This window comes from Patella vulgata, chromosome 2, assembly GCF_932274485.2.
Source record: "Patella vulgata chromosome 2, xgPatVulg1.2, whole genome shotgun sequence".
NCBI lineage: Eukaryota > Metazoa > Mollusca > Gastropoda > Patellidae > Patella > Patella vulgata.
Window position 1 is genome coordinate 37,190,861 of NC_065880.2, and position 17,282 is coordinate 37,208,142.

Here is a 17,282-nt window from a genome sequence, read left to right on the forward strand (position 1 = left end):
TAATGAGGGGCGCCTGTCCAACCTCGTGGGTTTTCTCCGGGTCCTCCGGTTTCCTCCCACTGCTAAAGACCCCTATGCGCAAGCGAATTATTGAAATAAAATTAAACCATATGTTAGTCCCGAAATGACCTAGTTTGTGTCGAGTGGACGTTAAACCCCATTACTCTCTCTCTCTCTCCTCTTTTAATGTATTGGTAAAATCGACAAAAATACACTTTTTTTAACATTCCGCAGACATGAGCGACCAGGCGATAAAATAATTTGGACGGAATGATAAATTTAGAAGTATGGTGTAAGTTCCCGTTCGTAAATAAACACGCTAAAATTGCTTTCGAAAGCATGAGGATGGGGTTGGATGATATTAATTGATAGTAACCAAAACTAACCGTTTCTTTATTTGAATAAATCTGGTTTAAAACCCAGGGCCCCGTTTCTCGAAAACTTAACTAATGATAAAATCCAAATTTTAGTAGATACTTCAATTTTGATTGGCTAAGCACTAAAATCAATGTAATATTATCCAATCAAATTACTAAAATTTGGATTTTATCTTAGTTAAAATTTCGTGAAACAGGCCCCAGGTAAGGTACGTGACATGGGAACAGATATGACTGTAATCAGTGTGCGTGGTTGGGTTTGTGGATATAACGGGATCGAGCGAAAATGATGGGCTGTAATACTTTTAGTAGAATTTTTGCTCGAGAAATAACATATTCGCATAATATGTGATATGTACTTAAAATACTTAAATCAACTTAGGGTTTGAATGACATATTGTGATATAAAAACACTTGTAGAGCCATAACATAACTGGTTCTATGTCAACAACATGTTAACAGATATCTCATGAGAATATACTCCAGTAAAATTCCATTCCACCATATAAGGGTGGGTTGTCGACGTCATTGGGCTCAATTAACCAATCTCTATAATTATTTACATCATATTTGACCAATTGGATAATTGATTGTCCAAAACCAGTAGATACAAAATTAGGATACTGGTGAGAATTCGCCAGACTTCTATTAGGTTCCAGAGAGCTTCCATCTGAGTTCCTAGACAGCCGCGAGGCTGGCCAAGGTAGAGAAATGGTTTTAGCTAGTATTGTTATCTATTATGCTTGTATACCTGTATTCAGCTATATATATATAAAAATGTAGAAGCAAACTGTCGTATTGTTATTCCTGGTAAGACAACGTCTTAAGAAACTGTAAGAAGTAAATACACAACGTGAAGCAGAAGTAAAGACAGCTAGAGACAAATTCTAGACGATCACAAGGCTACAGAAATATGTAGTAAGAAAAGGTGAATGGGTCGTATTTAGGATGTGGCGACCGGTGTAATACTTTTAGTAGAATTTTTGCTCGAGAAATAACATATTCGCATAATATGTGATATGTACTTAAAATACTTAAATCAACTTAGGGTTTGAATGACATATTGTGATATAAAAACACTTGTAGAGCCATAACATAACTGGTTCTATGTCAACAACATGTTAACAGATATCTCATGAGAATATTCTTCAGTAAAATTCCATTCCACCATATAAGGGTGGGTTGTCGACGTCATTGGGCTCAATTAACCAATCTCTATAATTATTTACATCATATTAGACCAATTGGATAATTGAATGTCCAAAACCAGTAGATACAAAATTAGGATACTGGTGAGAATTCGCCAGACTTCTATTAGGTTCCAGAGGGCTTACATCTGAGTTCCTAGACAGCCGCGAGGCTGGCTAGGGTAGAGAAGTGGTTTTAGCTATATAGTATTGTAATTTGTGCTATGCTTGTATACCTGTATTCAGTTATATGCTATATAAAATGTAGAAGCGAACTATGCATTATTATTCCTGGTAAGACAAACGTCTTAAGAAACTAGAAGAAGTAAATACACAACGTGAAGCAGAAGTAAAGACAGCTAGAGACAAATTCTAGACGATCACAAGGCTACAGAAATATGAAGTAAGAAAAGATGCATGGGTCGTATGTAGGATGTGGCGACCGGTTCCCTTAAATCTGCTCTCCACGTCAGACAGAAGGCTCATGGTGCTACACCGGTTTCCGACATATGCCCGCTCTCCACGTCAGACAGAAGACCTGTGGTGCTACAGGGCATGTTCAAGTATACTCCGAATGTTGACTTTGAATAAAAGGGGAAATTCACATGACTGTCTACATCAGCACTGCATATATATACTTCACTATTCATTATAGAAAAATCTTCAAAGAAATAAAAATCATTTTATTTTGACAGTTATATCTTTAATTCAAAGGGTTACATATATTGAAGAACAAATTGTCAACATGGATAGCTGGGATAAGAATTGCATTGCAGCATACCAGTAACCATTAATAATTTATCTTGCTGGCGTTGAAATATCACTCGATTAGATTTTATTACATACTTCGAGAAGGTATTTGTTGAGTAATAAAACCTTCTAGTATTTTATCGAGGGCTGGCCGTCCGGATAAACATTCACGGCAAATATAAAATCGTAATGTCCGAAAATGTGTTGGCTACATTGCTTTTCACGCCACCCAACTCCCACCACTGCCATCATGCATCCATACCGCACCCAATGCGTTGCTGGTTGGCTGGCTATAATACTGTATATTTTCATTAATCATATCATAGTTTTATTTGAACATTATATTTTTAAAAAAAAAGCAATAACCCGTAGACATACTTCATACATAACATGTTTATTTTTGTAGCATTATTGTTTTTATTCTCGCTGCAGATGAAGTACTGAAGTAGATAACGATGAATACAAAAGAAACAAAGCAGAACAGAACATAACAATAATATATACAATGAATTAACAATGAGCTAGTGCATGTTTTGTGTTCCCTTGTCATGTATAATATTGATTTGCTGTATACCATTATTATTTAAAGGACGAGTATAATGTTAAATTAATATTTGAAATCGTCGGTTTAAAACCAGGCAGTTTAAAACGAGACCTTAAAAGATCATATTGTTGTCACTGTCGACAATAGTCTATATTTGATTTAATACCCATGACCTATCGAGAATTTAAAGTGCAAATGCGCTAAACAATTTATCAAGATACTGTGTATTAAACATGCATTATGCATGAGCAAAATCTACTTATGACAAGTTTTTCTTTAGGCCTGAAATGTTATCTAAATTATCAATTAGACATTAATTAAACATGCATAATGCAAGAGCTAAATCTGATTATTGCAAGTCTTAATTTAGGCTTCGGATGTTATAGAAATTATAAATTAGATCTTTATTTAAACAACAAGACCAAAATCAACTCTGTAGACCCACGGATGGCTCGGTTACAGCTCGGATTTAAATAGGATTTCACTAATTGATTAAATCAGATAAGGGGTAACCTGATGAAAATACGTCAGTTAGATCGAGGCTAAATGATAGAGTGTACTTAGCGAGGCCGCTGTAAAGCGTTTCCGTATGCCATTGAAAACTTTACTTGGTAATCGAGATATGTAGGTGGAGTTAACGCCTGTCAATCAAACGTTCGGCGAAGGTGAAGACACATTTCGCTACCATTTCTAGGCAAATATTACAACGATGATAACTATGTTCAGAATAAAGTAATTTGACTAAATTTTTCAATATATTCTTCTTTCATCATCTACTTTTGAACTGTTATAGCAAGAATGGCCAACTCTCTATAAATATCTCCCATAATGTATCTTTAACTTATCCAGACCATAATAAACTCTCGATGTCAAGGCTAGCCTTCGATGTTGGCTGGATTAGATTACTATATGCCGCTTAACGGCCATTGATAATTAAATCAAAACAGTGGATAATCGAGACTATGCTGTTTATATTAATGATTTTAGTAATGATGACCGAGACTATGCGAAAATTTCACCCGCTTCGTTCTCGGCTCATAGTGGATCAATTTGACTGAAATTTTCAGCAAATTATCTCCCATAATGTATCTTTAAAGTATATCTGAAATGATATGTTCAAATCGCTCCCCCATACCACCCCGAACCATTCCCCCCAAACCAACTCACGACAAAAATATCCTAAAACAAAATAAAAACACGCTCACTGCTCTTATTTTCAAAATTAAAAAAAAACAAAAACATTTCCTTTAATACCCATCTTCCTCGCATGAATTATTTTATATATCTTTTCTAACATCCCTATCGATTTTAATTTCTATAAATCAATAGTTTGTGATGGGTTCCGTGACGACTACAGAGATATAAAATATTATGCAATCAATTTGTTAATAGGAGGGTTATCCTAACCTAGAAATTTGATTTTAAAATAGCCTGCATAATATCAGTATAGTCTACGATATAATACCTGTCTACTGAAAGGGGATTTAAGATCAGACACTGTCTATATGTATACCTTTTAATAATTTGATCATGGGCCTTGTCAATTTTATCTAATTAATCATGAATTTTTCCAGAACACCCTGTACCACTGTCAATGAGATTTTCTCAGGCACTTTGTCCTCTTATTGTTGCTCAATTTTGTTTCATTTGTGACATATTACTTCATATTTAGTGCGTGCATTATTCTGGGTTACTCGTCGAAACGTTGATAATGCTGAAGTATTAATTTAGAATAGGATCAGAAGTTCATGTACCATAGACCAATTCTCTTGGGCATCATAATTCTATCAATGCAAATGTCTTCCAGAAGAAACACTGGAGATACGGAGAATTCGTTGCTTCATGATAATAAGATATAAATGACATAAAAGTGTCCTTAAGTTTGATATGAGGGGTAAAAAACCGCGAGTAATTGTGTTTTTATCAGATCTATCACTTCGATGACAGAAGTAGTAGAATACGAGTTAAATCAATACCTATATCTTGTCTATATTGGCAACCAGGCTACAATTCTCAAAGGACTCACAGTGGATTTATCATATTATACAATAGACTGAATAGACGACCAGAAGAGTCATTGGCATTGTGTATAGCGTTCATTCAGCAGGTTTATAATAATATAGAGCTTACGAGCCTTGGTTCTTAGGTAAAATTTCTACTGAGATTATAGACTGCAGGTCCAGGTCACACTAGACAGATTTGAACGTTGAAATGTCCATAAATTCCCTACCCATGCGGTTATCATTCTTTAGATTATTGCGCAAATTTTGTCCATCTTTATGGTTTAAAAATATACAGAAATTGATCTTTTTTTCAGTCAGATGTGCTTGATATTTTAAAATGGATGTAGGCCTAACAAGTTAAATGATCTTTATGAGCGGGCCATCTTTTCGAAACAAGGGTTAGATTTGTCCGACTGGTACTTGTCGTCAATTCTATAGAATTTAGATTTTTTTAAAAAAGAAAAACCCTTAAATCCCGTTAATACCATATTCCTGAAGCAATGGTCCGAGAAATCCCTCTCTGCCCATTGCTGGATTGGCTTCTGATACGTGAGCTTTTGAGGTAGTGTGTGTATTTTCCGTTCAATCAAATCAATCGCAAATGCAGCAACATGGCAGCCCTTCGTTTAATCTGGGCTCTTCCCTAAAACTTTGGACGGTGATTTAAGGTATTAAAAACGGTGAAAGTATTCTTCGTCTCCATATAGTATTGTTTACATTGTATTCGTGTTGATAGCCTCGTTTGTCACACAATTAGTTTTTCTGCAATATTCTGCTATGCACAGGTTAATTGGGCATAATAAAATCGTGAGTCATGACGTAACGTTATGTAAACATATTTGGTCCAATCTGGAGCTTTGTTTAAAATGTAACGATATTTGTTACGCAGTTAGCTTTTGGTTGTTAATCGGACTATTGACCAGTCATAATTTGGAACAGAAATTTGCTTCCATTAAAGCAGTGTTTAGTGAGATTAGCTCTAATCAAACGAAACACTGCGAGGAGTATGGTTAATACGGGAATTGATATGTTGCCTTGTATACATTGGGTCAACTATAAAACCCATTTAACAAACCCTTTTAGTAATAATACTTGCAAGCTTGCTAACCAATCACCAATATTAATCTTTTACCTTCTGCAACTTAAATTCTAGAACATATTTTTTGTTTTTGAGGTATGAGAAAAATAAATAAAGGTGTTTGAAGTATATTAGGATAAAAAATATTTCCTATTTAGTGTAAATGGTGAATAAAATGAGTAAACGGCATCATTCTGTCCGAACCAGTTTACGTTACTATACGTCTTATGTAAACAATGCACGCGCCATGGAGCCAATGATCGACGCCGTGTAATGTGACGTCACGTGTCGAAGGCATTTTAGGCTAAAGGTCAGCCAGAGAAGTCTTTCCCAATATCTCTGTGTAACTGATAGTGGCGTTCCTAGTGTAGTCATAGATCGTATACTACATTTATATGGTGCAATGAAGACAAGTGAAACGAAATTTTGCATCGAAAAAACGAAACGAAATAGGATCTGTGTTTCAATCAGATTACAAGAGAGAGAGAGAGAGAGAGAGAGAGAGAGAGAGAGGGGGGGGCTAGAGGGGGTTTAACGTACACTCACTCATCACAACTAGATCGGAGGCTCAGTGCAGGGGGTGGGGTGGGGTCCATCAAATGGGCACAAAACCAGACCCAACTTTTCTAGAGTAAAATTTTGCGTAGAATACAATACCGAGTGGTAATCATTCCGCCGTTGTGGCGTTTTCGAGATATTCGGAGTGAAAGGTCAAATGAGGTCATTTGCACTGAAAGTGAATGCGCAGCCATTCTTGTCATAAAATCACCTTTGTTCTTTGTGACCCCGGAGGTTAAAAGGTCAAATTTTCCCTTGTACGGGGAAGATTTAAAGCAATAAAATGTCAGCGTAAAATATAAAAACTAAAGCGAAACCTGTTCGAATTAATAATAGGAACATTTAAAACTTATCTTAAGGTGGTCTTAGCACCGTACATTTGCTTTGGAACGTCGAAAAAGATCTTGCATTACAGAACCAAAACACCTCGAAACCTGTTCCAAAAATAAGTAAAAACTGTCAAATCGAAATCTTCGCGATTTAGTTTAACAATGATTGTTACACATAATGAAACTAGTTGTCCGAAAAACAATTGAATAGTTTTATGGTTGGTTTCCAGTCTGCAGGCCGCATGGATTTCCGGGAATACCAATCTGGGAAAACCGACGTTATGAGTTTTCATGAATTTCATTGGAGTGGAACATGGACACAGATAAAACCGACGATTGCATTGTACATAATGGCTCACGGAATATAAATGCCGTATTGGTAAATATTACCTAGATAACAAACCTCATCTCTCAACCCTCCGGCCGTGTTTCGAGATAAGAGATGGTGCTATATAGTTCCACGTATCAAAGCCCAACGCAAATAATATCGGGTCTCAGTAAGCAAAATTTACAATATTTTTCATCAAAACAACGATTGATTATTGTTATTTATAATATTTCTGTCACATCCGACTACAGTTATCAGGTATAAATCATCGTATTTAAAATCGATGCGTTAAGCCGTTACTACGAACGCAAATTTTTAAACGGGCGATGTATGACGGTGTATGTCGGATAAAAACAACGCTTCATTAAAGATGCATTATGGGAGATTCGATAATGAATTGGCAGTTCTCACTATAATAGTTAAAAACTAGATAATATAAAGGCAATTTGCTGAAAATTTAATTCAAATTGATCCACTATGAACCGAGAACTAAGCGATTGAAATTTCCGCCTAGCCTCGATCATCATTACTAAAGTCAGTACGATAAACAGCATAGTCCCGATCATCCATTTAATCGTTAAATCGTGAAGGAAAGTTATGCAGTAAATCGGCTCATATTCCACTAAAGATCGCAGGCTAGCGATGCCATCTAGAGTTGATTATGATCTGGATAGGTTAATTACTGTCTAATTAATAATTTAGATAACAATTCAGGCCTAAAGAAAGACCTACAATAGACAGATTTATCTCTTGCATAATGTATGTTTAATTTAAACGCGAATATTTGGAGTTAGGCGATAGTTGTTCCACTACATTGGCCTCTGTAGGTTTAATTAGTCATAATAGTATTAAATTATCTTATTTTTAAGATGTTACATGCATTAATAAAGAAATTGAGTTTGCCACTTGGCACTAAAGGCACCCAATCGTAGCTAAAAACAAGAACATCAGTATATCTCAACTGACAACTAACTAGTTTCATTATGTGTAACAATCGTTGTTAAACTAAATCGGGGAGATTTTATTCCTATTATTAGTTAGAAGATGTTTCGCTTTAGTTTTTATATTTTAAACTGACATTTATTGCCTTAAATCTTCCTAGTGCAAAAACGGAAAATTTGAACTTATGACGTCCAGGGTCACAAAGAACAAAGGTGAATTTAATAAGTTTACATTTTTAATGAAAGGGTGTCCCCCCCATATATCTAGTCTTCCCTCTGTTTACCCCCCCCCCCCCCGCCCACCAATAATTTTAGAAAATAAAAAAAAGTATTTGTGGTATGTTTCGGTAATCCATCTACGGTGATTAAAGATACATTATGGGAGATTTTAATAGAGAGTTGACCATAACAGTTGCTATAACAGTTCAAAAATAGCTGATGAAAGAAGAATATATTGAAAATTTCAGTCAAATTACTTTATTCTGAACAAAGTTATCACCATTGTAATTTTTGACTAAGTTTGGTATGATGGCGCGGGGGGGGGGGGGGGGCGGGCATTTACCCGAGGGCGACACTCCTTGGGGGTGGCAAATACAAGAAGTATTCAAATAAAATAAAACCAAGTACGAATAATCCAAACCATAAGACAGAATTCGAAGTCCTAAAAAACGTTATAGGCAAAATAGTGTATTCAAGCAAAATAGTGTAATCAGCAAATGGACTGCTCCTCGGGTTATAGTGTGGTATGACATGTCATCAAAACAGCTCCCGTAGGATTTGTATGCTAAAATTGATTTTTTTGTTGTTTTGGGTTGATGTTGGATCAATCTATTCAAAAATGTTGGGGTTCAAATTTTCTGACCCCTTAACCCCTCTGGGAGGGTCATTTTTGAAATGGAGACCCCTCTGAACGAGAACATGGCTATCTCCGCTAATAATGGTTGGATTTTCATGAACTGAAGTCTGTTATCGTGTTTTTTCATCATTCCGATCCCATCTATGATACACTTAAAGCGATTGGAAGTAGTTTTCATTGACTTCCGGTGGTGGGGAATACCAATTTCCGGTGTCAAACTCGGATTGATTTCAGCCAATAATCTTTGGATTTTCATGATCTGAAGTTCATTCTGGTTTTTTTTCATCATGCCGACCCCATCTATGATACACTTAAAGCGAATGGAAGTAGTTTTCATTGACTTCCGGTGGTGGGGAATACAAATTTCCGGTGTCAAACTCGGATTGATTTCAGTCAATAATCTTTGGATTTTCATGATCTGAAGTTCATTCTGGTTTTTTTTTCATCATGCCGACCCGATCTATGATACATTTAAAGCGAATTGAAGTAGTTTCCATTGACTTCCGGTAGGAAATATCAATTTCCGGTGTCAAACTCTGGTTGATTTCAGCCGATAATCTTTGGATTTTCATGATCTGAAGTTCATTCTGGGTGTTTTTCTTCATCATGCCGACCCCGTGTATGATACACTTCAAGCGAATGGAAGTATTTTTTATTGACTTCTGGTTGGAAATACCAATTCCCGGTGTCAAACTCGGATCGATTTCATCACACAGTACCACTTTTTTGGACTCCTGAATCGATTCGCATGGTGAATGCCACTTCTAGGCCAGGAAGTTTCTGCATGTTTGATGTTTTCTTCATACTCTGACGTACAGCAATAGCTTAAATGATGAGAAGTTTGGGTGGTGTGGCCTGTGCTGTATCTACCAGGCTAGCATGACACTGGTTGAGCCTTTGCTCCTTCAACAGCATATCCTAGCATGTTTGATACTTCAAAGGGTTCTCATCATTGAGAAACTCTTAGATCTTGCATCTGTAGCTGAGAGTTACTGGCGGGAAGCACGTGTTTGGTCACGTGACGCCGATGACCTCACAATTCTCATGGACCTTGTCTCCCGGGGTCGTCTCGGTATTCGTAGTCATCTCAGGTTTGTAACCGAGAAGGCCGCAAAACACAGAGGCCTAGAGATAGATGTGATCGAGGGAGTGTATGTCATTGGAAGTCATAAGTGTCAAGGTCTGATTGGACTTCGCAGCTTCTCTGGTACTGACTGGAGAGGTAAACTTGTGGGCACCACAAAGAAAACAAGGGCTGGTGCATACATGGAGCTTGATGGTGATGACTCTGTTATCATCTGTTTCAAGAAGTTTGGAGAAGGGTGACTTGCCTTTGCAAGTCAAGGAATTGGAGAGATTTGCCTGCCAAGTCTACTCTTCACCTGTTCCTTTAAACCTTACGGCACTTAGATGGCAATTGTTCAGTTCAGAAACCCTGGGAGAGATAGAGATGCTTCCACTGACTCGTACTGCATTGTCGCCCCATATCGCAGGAACAAAGTACATCGCGATACGCGGCAAGTCGTAGCTAACCCGATCCCTGAACCTTCCTGCCATTTAAAAACAGCGGCTGGCAGTTGGACAAGGGCATTTATGTTCCTGTGCCGAATCTTGATCTGCCTGCCCATCGTGCTGCATAGGGCGATGCAGTTGCTAAAAATGGTCTGCCTTATACATCTTTCTACACGTGTTTTGATAAGGACCGTACCAATACGATTAGGGTGTTAGGAGAACGAGGATGATGAATAACTGGTGTATTTATTTCCAAGATAGGATCGTTTTGTTTCATTTCTGGCGACTTCTGGCTTGTTAAGATTCTTTATGTTTTTGATAATAAACTTGTTTACTTGTTACAAATGTCAAAGTGTCTTGAATCTCATGACAGAACATTCCAGTCACCCAAAAGTGGCCATATTAATCATTTTACCATGCTTCAAAATCCACAAAAGGTGGTAGGCTGAGACACCGGAAATTGGTATTCCCCACCGGAATTCAATGAAACTCCACCCATTTGCTTTAAGTGTATCATAGATGGGGTCGGCATGAACTTCAGATTGTGAAAATCCAACCATTGTTGGCAGAGATTGCCATGGACTCGGTCAGAGGGGTCCCGATTTAAAAAAAAAACCTCCCAGAGGGGTAAAGGGGTCGGAAAATTTGAACCCCAACATTTTGGATAGCTTGGTCCAACATCAACCCAAAACAACAAAAAAAATCAATTTTAGCATACAAATCCTACGGGATGACATGTCATACCACACTATAGAGCAGGAGCCCAGGGGGTTAACCTAGCTGAAAAGTGTACCAATTTTATCCTATATGGTATCAATGTATGTATATCTGGTATCATCAGAATGTAAGTCTGCCGGGTTTCTGGTGGTGGGTGGGGTATTCCACGCCCAAAATGCGATGCCCCCCCCCAACTAGTCTAGATTAGCTCAAAAGTGTACCACATGAAAATCGCACAGCAATGTACCGTACATCTTCAGGTATTACAAAAATACTCTGACAGACATTTCTAGTGGTGGGGTACCCCTGACAGAGCTATGTAATTGCCAGACATTTGTAGTGATGGAGTATCCCTGACAAGAGTTATCTAATTTCCAGACCAAAGCTAGGCTAGATTAGCTCAAATCTGTACCACCTAAAACAGCTTTGGAGTTGTTCAGTACCACCACAGGAATCCTGAATGACCACTGCCAGGCAGTTTGTGCGGTGGGTTGCCCCTAACAGACACGCCCAAAATAACACGACCCCCCACTAGGATAGATTAGTCGGCACTGTTCCTGTGGTCCAAAAAATTAAAAATTGTGCCAGGATGCGTAGAATACTAATACCTAGCACATATGGAAGAGGTGATAAACTGCGGTTGTAGGAACAATTTTATTTTTGAAAAACGCATTTTTAGCCCCATAAAATGTTTTTTGCCCAAAAATCAATTTCTTGCAATCGCAGTTTATCGCCTCTTCCATACGTGCTAGGTATTAGTATCCTAAGCATCCTGGCTAAAAATCTAATTTTTTAGAACACGGGAACAGTGCCTGCGAAGCTAGCCTAGTTGGGGGCGTGGCATTTTGGGGCGTGTCTGTTAGGGGTAACCCACCGCACAAACTGTCTGGCAGTGGTCATTCATGACTCCTGTGGTGGTACTGAACAACTCCAAAGCTGTTTTAGGTGGTACAGATTTCAGCTTATCTAGCCTAGCTTTGGTCTAAATATTAGATAACTCTTGTCAGGGATACTCCACCACTATAAATGTCTGGCAATTACATAGCTCTGTCAGGGGTACCCCACCACTAGAAATGTCTGTCAGAGTGTTTTTGTAATACCTGAAGGTGTACGGTACACTGCAGTAAGATTTTCGTGTGGTACACTTTTGCGCTAATCTAGCCTAGTTAGGGATCATGGCATTTAGGGCGTGGAATACCCCACCCACCACCAGAAACCCGGCAGACTTACATTCTGATGATACCAGATATACATACATTGATACCATATGGGAGAAAATTGGTACACTTTTCAGCTAGGTTGACCCCCTGGGCTCCCGGTCTACTATTACCCTTTGAATATTTATAGACTAGCAAATCACCAGCCTTCTCTTCCCTTAAACCTGTGTAAACTAGTTCATAATTTAGCAAATAGAGAAGGTAGAGTTATGATTTTTCCAAGATAATTATAGGGTTCTTAGATCAAATGGAGAGTTGAAGGGAAATAACCATAACATTTTTACATATAGGTTGATTTAATAAATAGTTATTTAGATAAACTGTTAAAAGTATAAAAATTGTATTTTAAAATTTCGTTAAGCATAAAAATCAACAGAGCACAGGGGCACTGAACAAATCAGTTACCGTATGCAATGGGGGGGGGGGGGGTCGTCACTGAAACTTTTGCCTTGGGGCGCCATATTATAGGCTTGTGATGGCCCTGCGAAACTTTTATCCTTGTTTGTGCAACTACAAGCGGGGAATCGAAACGACCTTATACCGCACGCCTTATATCCCCCCCCCCCCCGGCCCACCCGCCCAATGCAGGATGAAATAAATATACAAATCACACAAACCACGTTAAACTAATCTAGCGAACTTTCCCAAGCGGCTCAGTATTTTGATTAGAAATTTTCATACACTCTACTGTTAAATCTCGGACTTCCTCTTTAAATATTAATGATCCATATAGATTGTATACGTTGCCGTTATTGGGGGGGGGGGGCAGGGGTTGAAAATGAAAGTCGCACAGATGGGCCTCGATGTGCTAATATTATGTGGACCGCGCGTTAGGCATCATGGCCACGATGGCCTGCTGCAAATTGGTTTCATTGTTTATTTCAAAAATTTTCGCGACATGTAGGGCCTACTTGGCAATATTCGACTTTCAACTTTCTAATCTGGAATTCATATTTCATAATGGACTGGTGCGCCAATTAAACAGGCGACGTCAAAATGCGAAACAAGCCACATTAAGGCATAGTTTGGCAAAAGGCAATAAGATATCCATAGTCTTTATTAACCAGCCTTTCAAAAATGTTGATGAGATTGCGAATAAGGAAGTAGGTCATCTTGGATGCCTCCCGATTCCTGACAAACTTGAACGTCTATGATGATAAAATGTTTTTGTATTTTGTACAGCTATTACAATACCAATTGTTAATAAAATGTTTTCATGTGTTTTAATCTAAATGCAAGTCCATTCTTTCTGATTGACGGTAGAAATGAAATATTTTATATTATTTTATCGGTTAGTAGCGCCATCCAATATTCCCTGGGCGATGGTAAAGTTGCGCAAACCAATGCGCAGTAATGCATTTCTGTATGCAAATACTATGTTGTGAACGCCATCTTGAATCGGATAGGAGAGAGTAGCTGTTTTATCTAGAAAATATCGTATCAATAGAGTGCCATCAACGGCACATTTACTTTTGTTTTACTGTAGGTGAGCCCGAAGATGGCTTCTACAGACAGTAAGCTTTCGACGACGGAAAGGATTGTCAAAAGTAAGTTTTATATCTCGCCGTTTCTCTATGGTCCGACTCTATCGCCATGTTAGCCTAGTTGTCAGCCATTATCATAAACGCGCAGATGTTAGAAATGTCAAAAATATTCAGAAACTGTATAACGTTTTACACCAAAATATAGTGCATTTTGAACTAACATGGCTATTTTTTGTGTTATTCATATTAAGATTTTTAATGCCTTGAAATTATCCGATACTGGAGTGGAAGATCTTTGTGTGTAGGCCTAGTCAATGATGAATAAAATAATACCTCGACTCATAACTAGTACTGCCAGTGACAGGACATAACACCGTCTGACTTATAGCTCAGTAATACGATTTGCGAAGTTATTGCCAAAGTATAAAATCGAGGTTTACTATCAATATTAATGGTACTGAGAATTTAGGCAATTTAATTTGATAGTAAATATAACTATAACAATAACCCGTATCTTCATATAGATCTAATATTATAAATAAAGTTCTTCCGAATGATTGAAATTGAAATACTCATACTCATACTGTACACATGTACTTACTGCATACATGTTCCTAGTATTATTTCCATTTCTTTATATTTGTAACTTGGCATTGTCATTGATTGAATTGTTACATACAAAATAAGTTCAATGCTAAATTTCAAATGTCAACCAACCTAGATTTGTCCATGACAGTCATTAGGCCGATTAGTATACTATTACTATGTTGTCTACAAAATTGGATTTTGTACAATTTTCTTTCAAGTTGCCAGGCAATGAAACTTAAGCTTGCAGGTAGGTTACCATCGGTGCTGCAAAGTGCTAAAAACACTGATGACAACACAACATTGTAGCTCAATCTATTTGTTGAATGTTAATTATGGCAATTATGCATTAAACGTATTGTGAAAGTTGAAACTCGAAACATATCAATCCAAACATTTTTCAATTCTGGCCCTCTTTTAGTTTTCAAGCACCTGTTTAATGGAATAATCTAAAAGATGTTGTACATCTCTATCACTGACTAGTCTATGATGTATGTATTCTCTTAAAACACATTTATTTATTTATTCAGGCTTTTAACTGACTCTGTATACAACTGTTAACATGTCCATAATCTTGTTGTAAGGGTTTCAGGTCAAAGTTTTAAATGACAAGAACAAATTTTTTAAAACTATTTTGTGAAAATTTACATAAAATGCTACCCCAAATTCTTTATTTGTTTAAAAATTCCAATTAGATCCAAAGTTTTGGTATTTTAAAATCTGAGGTCGACGTCAATATTGTACCGTAATCAAAATGCTCTATTACAGTCAATGTCTGCCATGGCACCAAAATAAGTGCTTTTCAGTCATATCTGAGTGATGTCATTTTATAAGCGGTATTTTGCCTTCAGAATTGCTAGTACCAATTTTAAAACTGAAATCTGCACGTTATAGTCCGCTAAGATTTATTAAAATCGTAATAATTTGAATGATATGTCAAATATTTATAATCTGGATGATATTGATACCACAAAAAAAGTAGGCTATATTTCGTGAAAATTTATGAAATTTCATTCAGCAAACAGAAAAATCATGTTTTCTACGCCTGTAGTTGTTGTAGCTCGGGGTATCGAGCACCATAATAATCACAAAAATCGGGCCTCGAAATGTCTAAAAAAAGGTTTCTTTTCTTCATACCTGTCGCTTCAGTAAATAACCTGTCACTCTCAATTATCAAACTCAAAGACTAATCACATCACACATATCCATACATGTAGGTACACACGCACGTGATTAGGTCAAACACACATGGTTAGGTCTTTGACGTACATATCGTAATATGAAACCTTTTTATTTCTTCGACATCGGATTGCCTAAAAGTTCTTGAAAGTCGGCGAATCTGCTTTGGCTCAGCGACTCGAAGATTCGTACAATTCTATCATCCGTATCCACGTGAATTCCGCAAAGTATCATGGTACCACACTTCCGTACTAAATCGAATACTTCACCGTTGAGTTGTAGAATTCAGATTTTAAAATATCCGTAATAAATTGAATATCAAAACAGGTGCATGGCACTGTATTTACATCTACCGCGTGTGAAGGACAGATAACGCCACCTGGGATTGCCTTCTCACATATCCGGACTATATTTACGCTGCAAATTATATATAAATATATATGAAATATTTTTCCAACCTGATTTTTTGATTTTGTCAAATTGTCTTATAAATTATTCATAGCCTTTAATTATGGAAATTGTTTAAAACTTTTTAAATGATTAAATACACCAAGCAACGAGCCGCGTGCATTTCCATTCCAACCACTACTATATTTACTGTGGTGTCGTTACGGTAGAATTATTTCAGTTGACTTGGGGGTGCGTTTTAATTTATTTAGATATTATACTCCATAATGCTATAAACTAGTGTCAAGCAGATGAAAACAAGCGTAGATGGTGTGAAATTCATTGATATAAAATTGTCTACTTCCAAACTGTGGGAGTAACTGTAGCCTACGACAGAGCGAAATGTAAACAGTGCAAATGGCGGCTTTCCGCGGTATTTATTATTTACGTGCTTAATTGAATAATTCTTGCATTTAGAAACAAATAATTAAATTTACGTGACGTGGACGTGAGTATTGTGGTCAATTTACTGAACATCAAGTAAAATTTAGTCCACCTGTTGCAAGCGACAGGTAGTTTTATTTGCTACCTGTCAGACGAAAAAATCGCCTGTCGGCGACAAGTAGACAGGCAAACATTTCGAGCCATGCACACAGGTCATTGGAACCATTCATCATGGCGTGTGTGTAAATGTGTAGTAAATTCTTTGGAAATACCTGACATGTTAAATAATCAAAATTATCTTGTATTTAAAAATACAAAGGTATGCTTTCAAATATTTATGTCAGAACTAATCTAATCTTATAAAAGTATAAGTGAGTCTTTTGGTTTTAAATCAACCTGATTTCAACTGGTTTATAGTAACCTGTCAAAGCGTGCAAGATGGAGAAATGTCAAGAATGAATGAATAGAAGGGGTACAAAAAATGTCCATACAGCTCTAAGTTTTACTACAGAAAATCTATTGTTATGATTGAGTTTTCCTTGGAATTTGAGAAATAAATGTGCGATGGTTTACAGTTTATTTATCTATATCGTCACTAGTTTAATTCACAAATCAATGAAAGGGCACTAGCCCAGGACTAGTACAGCTAAATGATCACTAGCCCGTAAGTTATTTTTGGTAGCCCCGGGCGTTGGGCTAGTGGATTTTTACAATCCTGACTCGAACACATCCTGGCACGCCATTGGTGTGTTAATTTAAAAATTTTCATTTTGTCTTAAATATTAGATATCAGAAGCCTATCTTTT

The 17,282-nt window shown here is 37.1% G+C and overlaps 1 protein-coding gene across 3 annotated transcripts in view; it reads left to right on the forward strand.

Annotated features, from left to right (window-relative positions):
• Window positions 1–13,744: 13,744 nt before the first annotated feature.
• The window catches only part of LOC126810519 (protein phosphatase 3 catalytic subunit alpha), a 59,031-nt gene continuing 55,493 nt past the window's right edge, over window positions 13,745–17,282 (forward strand). The window contains exon 1 of one of the 3 annotated variants that reach the window (XM_050535630.2): window positions 13,745–13,944. In XM_050535630.2, coding sequence (XP_050391587.1) covers window positions 13,896–13,944 — 49 coding nt within the window. In that variant the 5' untranslated portion in view covers window positions 13,745–13,895. The remainder of the gene's footprint in view (window positions 13,945–17,282) is intronic. The other 2 variants (XM_050535632.2, XM_050535631.2) reach the window with 2 other exon arrangements.